A 6,848-nucleotide genomic window follows, 5' to 3' on the forward strand; every position below is an offset into this window, starting at 1 on the left:
GGGCCCTATGCGGCGCGAATCCGGATATAGTCGAACTCCAATGCGGGTACCGGACACCGGGTTTCCTGGGAAATTAAAAAATAAATTATAATGTGAGAATTATAATATACTGGAGGAATTAAATTAATAACGTGACTAATTAGTGAATATATGTTTCGTAGCTATTTGGTTCATTATTTTAAGAATTTAATATTATATTGAGTATGATATAAAATATGTATTTGATTTTACATTAATAAATTTGGGTAAAAATTATCTGCTTTAACATATTTCTTCTTAAAGGAATCTGGGAAAAGAGTTTAGAAAAGATATCTTTACCTTTTAATTATTTTAACCCATTATTAGCCAATCTCGAAATTATTATCTCACATGGAATATGGTACAAAAATGATATCAAAATTATGATATAAATAATCACCAGATTACTCACAATCGAAATAAAAACTTTCAATCAAACACAAAAGATAATCCTATATTTAATCTCAAGATTATTATTTTAATCTCTAGTACCAAACAACCCCTTTAAATATTGTTTAACCTATCATGGCCTAAGAATTGCAACAAAAAAAAAAAAAAAAAAAAACCAATGAACAATCTGATAGTTGTAAGTCTTGTTGAAGTCAACATGCAGTCAACTTCATCATCCTTCTTTTTCCACATTCATTTCCATCTGCATAATAATTGTCCTCTTCACTTCACTTCATCTCACCCGCTTTTCTCCACCATGGCAAATCTTCTTTCATTTTTCACCTTTTCCCTTTTCTTCCTTCTCTCTTTACCTTCCTATTCAATATCCTCTTCATCTAATTACACTTTCCCTCAAAAATACTTCATCAACTGTGGTTCACATTCCAGCGTCCCCGCCGTAGCCATCACTTTTTCCGGCGACCTGATCTCCGACTCCGACCACAGTAGCTCTGCTGTAGACCCCACTTCAAGAGGTTTAGCGGAAATCTATAAAACTGCCAGAATTTTCAGACAAGATTCTTCATATGAACTTGAAACAGAGGAAACTGGTTTTTACATAGTAAGACTTCATTTCTTTCCTTTTCCTGATCTTTTTAATGCGAAGTTCGACATTTTGGCATCTGGGTTTTTGCTTTTGTCTAATTTTACTGTCCCAAGAAACGTAACTTCTCCTGTCATCAAAGAGTTTTTACTCCCCGTGAAAGATTCTAAATTGAAAATCAGCTTTAAACCTCAAGAATCATCTTTTGCCTTTGTAAATGCTATAGAAGCATTTATTACTCCTCAAGATTTCATTCCTGAGTCTGCTACTCATGTTACTCGTCAAGGAAATAGCAATATTAGTAATAAAGATTTGTCCTTGAGTGCTTTATCTGTGGTTCATAGGATCAATGTTGGTGGTTCAGTAATTACGCCCGAAAATGATACGATGAGGAGAAATTGGTTGCCTGATGATGGTTATTTGTTTATCAAAGAATCAGCAAAGAACCATTCAATGTTTACTGATAGCCTTAACTATGATACAGAACGAGGAGCTAGTCGATATGATGCTCCTGACTTTGTTTATAAAACTGCCAAAGAAATGAATAAAGTTGTTGAGAGAAATGATGACAACTTGTTTAATATAACTTGGGATTTTGAAGTAAATAAGAATGGTATATTTTTCGTGCGTCTACATTTCTGTGACATCATTAGTCAAGAAAGGAATCAAACGGTTTTTAATGTCTATATGAATGGTGTATATGGACAGCCGATTAGTCCATTTGATAGACTTTCACAAATGGCAGCTCCTTTCTATGTTGATTTTGTGGTGGATTCAGATGGTTCTGGTTTTATGAATATCTCTGTTGGACCCCGGATCGACTCACGTACTCAAAATGCTTTTCTAAATGGAGTAGAAATCATGCAGCTGATTAACGAACGGGGATCAGTTCAAGATGGAAATGGACAGACCAAGAATCGTCGTTTGTTGATAATCGCTGGTGCTACCATTGGTGGTGTGGTTGCGGTTCTCATCTTAGTTTCTGCAGTGGTTATCTTGTTTTGTTTGAAATCAAGAAAAGCAAAACCTGTTGAGAGTGGTGACTGGCAAGTTGTGAATGCTAATGGAACAAGTTCACACAGCAGAACTACTGTAAGAACTTCTCCAATTGGTAGCACTACTCCTGATATGAATCTAGGGTTAAAGATATCTTTGGCTGAGATTGTTTATGCTACGAATAACTTTGATCCCACATTTATGATTGGTGAGGGTGGTTTTGGGAAAGTTTACAAAGGAACTTTTCAAGATGGTGTTAAAGTGGCTGTGAAAAGAAGTGAGCCTGGCCATGGTCAGGGTCTTATGGAATTCCAAACTGAGATAATGGTCTTGTCCAAGATTCGTCATCAACGTCTCGTTTCATTGATTGGATACTGTGATGAACGAAACGAGATGATACTTGTGTATGAATTCATGGAGAAGGGGACTTTGAGAGAGCATTTGTACAGTTCCAACGAAGATCTTGGTAAATCATCTTCAAGGTCAGTATTATCTTGGGATCAAAGGCTTGAAATTTGTATTGGTGCAGCTGAAGGTTTACAGTATCTTCACACTGGTTTAAATGGTCCAATTATTCATAGGGATATTAAGTCGACGAACATCCTTCTTGATGAACATTATGTTGCCAAAGTTGCTGATTTTGGTCTATCGAAATCAGGTCCTCCTGATCTAACACATATTAGTACCGATGTTAAGGGTAGCTTCGGTTATCTTGATCCTGATTACATAAGATGCATGCAACTCACTCAAAAATCTGATGTCTACTCTTTTGGAGTTGTACTTCTTGAAGTGCTTTGCGCTCGACCAGCTGTTAACACTCAGCTTCCAAGGGATCAAGTAAACTTAGCTGAATGGGGACTTTCTTGGCAAAGAGAAAACCAGCTAGAAAAGATAATTGATCCATCGCTTGCAGGTAAAATTAAGCCAAACTCGTTGAGAAAATTCGGGGAAACAATAGAGAAATGCCTGCAAGAATATGGGACGGATAGGCCTAATATGGTGGATGTGTTGTGGGACTTGAAATATGCTCTACAGCTTCAAAACTCTGCAATATTGCCACAAGAATTTCATGAAGATAGCACCACAGATGTTTCGTGGCAATTGGCATTGCCCGGTATTCATCGCTTACCTTCTATAGATGTAAGCACAAGTATTGCCAGTGCCAGTGAGAGTGAGGTTTTTTCGCAATTGGTGATCGATGAAGATAGATGATTTTTGGCCTTAGCATATATTAGCTCACTTCATTCTGTTGCAAGTCTGTCTTCTGTGGTAGTATTTTCAAAATTTTTACATGTGACTTCTTGCATGAACCTTGTGTCCAAATACTATTAGATAATTGGTACATGGCAAGAGTTTTTACATGTGGCAATATTTCCAAGTAACTATGGACAAATGGCTTATTTTGTCCAAGTGTCCTCCCAAGAGAAAGAGTGGCATCTTGCATGTTTGTTCATGGACAAGTGTTAACCACTTGTCAAGATTACCATCATCATTCTTGCTCATATAAAGCCACAATCTGCCACATCCGAATGATCAACAAAAGAAAGAAAATTATCTTCACCTTTGTGGTTCAATTATTATCTAATTATGTAATTATTATCATAGTAATTATTAATCTTTCTTCTGTAGTACCATTTTGTCTAAATTGTCATTCACCAGTTATTTCTTTTACAGTTTTCCAGCTTGCTGGATTTATTATTAATATTTTGCTGATTTTTGTATCTTCTAAATAAATAGAGATGAGCTTTTTTAATTTTGGGGAAACATTTCACATTGCTGTAATAGTTTCTTCTGACAGTACCTAGCACGACTCAAGCTAATTCGTATATCTGCTTACCAATAATATTATTGCAGTATTATTATCATTATTTTCCGATGTCATTACCCTACATCTTCTTCTGCTTCCTTTTGGTTAAGGCAATTCTATATATCATGTGCCAAAACCTTGTTGCAACTGCTTCTGAATAATAGTCAGGGTTCATTTTCTATATTGGATAATAGGCAAATGCTTCAAATGATATCTGTATTAATAGTATATGACATATTGTTCTGCTTAGAAGAAATGTGGTGCTATATAGAGTATATTTGGTAGGAAGGAAAATATTTTTCAGCAATTATTTTCTTGAACAAATTGTCTCACTTCTCTATATTCTCTAAGATTTAGAACTATCATAAAAAATAAGCAAAGAAAGTTGTTTTTCCCCTTTTAATGAAAAGTATTATTCTTTGGTGTTTGGTTGCCAAAAAATATTTATTTTCCGAAAAATATTTTTCATCGTACCAAACACGCTCATGGAGGTGGTAAATTGTGAGTTGGATCAAATTTGGGTGGATCAAAATTACACAGGTCAAATCAATAAGTTGGTCACGTCCCGCCTGTACAAAGTTTGTATTAGGTCAAGATGGGTCCTAACCTAACTCAGTATAACCCAACCCTCCCTCCTTTATAAATTTGCTCCTTTTGAAAAAAATGTGAAAAGCTAATATATTTTTCTTAAATGATTAGCTTTAAGTTTCTTCCAAATATACTCAATCCTCCACCTCCAAATTCGATTTTATATGTTTAGATTTGTTGTATTTTGACTTATTGTGTTGTACTACATTGATCCGCATAAACCCAGTAGTTTAATTGGTCGTTACGGCTCATCTGTTGGATCAAGTTAAAAAACGAGTCATAACTTAAATCAGTTTGATTTTTGCCAGAGTTGGACGATTACTATAAGAACTCTGGCAATTCTGCGCTCTTTCGGATGTCGAACAAATTAATAAAACACCTGTTTACCTTGAAAATACAAGTAACATTAAACTTGTTTATGGTTTTAAAGATACGTGTTTTAGTTCAATACTAATTAATAACCAAGAAATCTAACATATAAATGAAAAAAGTAAGTTGAATCAAACCAGTATTTAAGCAAGTCTTGACCTCGAGCTATGGTGTCCTCGAGGTTGGTCAACAAGACAGTAAAGTAAAGATAACAATAAAGTTAAGAAACAATTCTGAGGAGTAATGAGCAAGAAAGTAAGAGAGTATATATTCTTTTGCCAATGATTGATGATGATTACAAATGTTTGGGGTCTCCTTTATATAGGAGTCCGGAACCAAAATGTGGTTCTTTTGGACTCAAACTACACAAATAGGTGGTAAAAAAAAAGACCTTTTTATATATAGCGCCATAATACCTGGCGCTATATACTAACAGTAATGGTACCGTTAAAGTATAGCACCAAGTATTATGGCGTTATACTGTAAAAGCTGACATGGTCAGGTATAGCGCCACAATACCTGGCGCTATACATACATCATTAATGTATAGCGCCAGGTATAGTGGCGCTATACATAGATTTTCCTGGCCCCACCAATAATGACTTCAATAATTCAAGCGTATAGTGCCAACTTTTTGGGTGCTATACCTATATAAAAAAAAATTCCTAGCTAGCCATTTCCTATATAAAGAGGTTAGGATTGTATAGAAATTCATTCAAAAAAAATTTTACCTCTTGTTGAAACGTTTATTGTTCTTAAATTCTCCAGCATTTTTTCATTATGTCTGAAGAGCGTAGAATAAGAGTTTCATTATATTGGGGGGTGAGGTTGTGATGGAGAATAACTTCGTGGGCTACAGTTTATCTGCTCAGTGTCATGTTAAATTGCCACTTACAATAGAGTACGATAAATTGATATCGTTGTTATGCAAAAAACTGAGTGTGAGGAAACGTTCAGTGATACTTAAAGTAACCGGAAGATATCCGTATTCCGTCACTCCGCAAGGGGTTGCTTTTTACTCGGAGTTTAACATCGACGATGATGAAACTTTGAGTGGTTTTCTGAGGACTCCGGACGAATGCAGGGAATTTCTTGTAATCACAATGTTGGAGATGTACGTGAAGGTCGAAGTTGTTCCAAAAAACGAGGTTGTGCGTAGCAGAGATAAACCCCAGTCATCGGGTGGTTATTATGGAGTAGTTTTTGCCGGACAGGTTTCGGATGAAAGAGTTTTCCTTGATTTAAACTTATCACCGCCGGCGAATGAGCAGCGAGAAAATAATTTATACCCTGCTTTCCATAATTCACAAGACGAGTGGTAAACTTCAATTTTCATTTGTGTTAATTATGTATATTTTTGGCGTATTGAATTTGTATTAACGCTCATATATTTAATAGGGGGTACCGGCCGGATATGAATTTTACAAGTGGCCCATCCGGTAGTCATCACTTAATTGAAAATGTCCATCATGAAATTTCATCACATTATGACTTGTAAGTGAAGTAATATAGCCATATGGAAATCATTTATTAATTCAGTAGCTTATATTTTTGTTGGTTGTGCAGTGAAAACGAGCAAGTTGAACCACCCGTACTCACTCAATTGACCGAAAATGACGTATTATATCGGGATCTGGCAGATGCACAGAGTGAGGAACAGAACAGTGATTACGATAACAATGTCGATGAATCCGGAGACGAGACACCCTTTTTTCGTGAGGATGGTGATGAGCAGGATGAGGAGGAAGGACCTGATTTGAAGAGAGACCCCCCCTAGACGAAGAGTGTATGAGTCCGAAGTGTCATTTCATTCAAGGGAGATTCCTTACATTGATAACTTGCCAACCGTGCCGGATGTGGAAGCTCTAACAATGGATTTTGATGAAATCCGGACAGCAATGTGGGATGAGTCTAGACCAACGGTGCTTGCAAAGGGGATGCTTTTTCCTGATAAAACGCGCTTAAGCAGGGCTTGTAAAATGCACAACGTAAAAGAGTGTCGTGAGATGCAGGTATGGGAGTCAAGTCCGATGGTATACAAGGTTTTTTGCCGCAGGTGGTTTTGGCCATGTAATTGGA

The 6,848-nt window shown here is 36.3% G+C and overlaps 1 protein-coding gene across 1 annotated transcript; it reads left to right on the forward strand.

The window, feature by feature from the left end:
* Positions 1 to 514: 514 nt before the first annotated feature.
* LOC107783154 (putative receptor-like protein kinase At5g24010) lies at positions 515 to 3,758 on the forward strand. The gene has a single exon (XM_016604126.2). The coding sequence runs from the start codon at positions 587 to 589 to the stop codon at positions 3,215 to 3,217; it is 2,631 nt and encodes an 876-aa protein (XP_016459612.1). The 5' UTR covers positions 515 to 586; the 3' UTR covers positions 3,218 to 3,758.
* Positions 3,759 to 6,848: the final 3,090 nt, after the last annotated feature.

This window comes from Nicotiana tabacum, chromosome 21, assembly GCF_000715075.1.
Source record: "Nicotiana tabacum cultivar K326 chromosome 21, ASM71507v2, whole genome shotgun sequence".
Lineage (NCBI taxonomy): Eukaryota > Viridiplantae > Streptophyta > Magnoliopsida > Solanales > Solanaceae > Nicotiana > Nicotiana tabacum.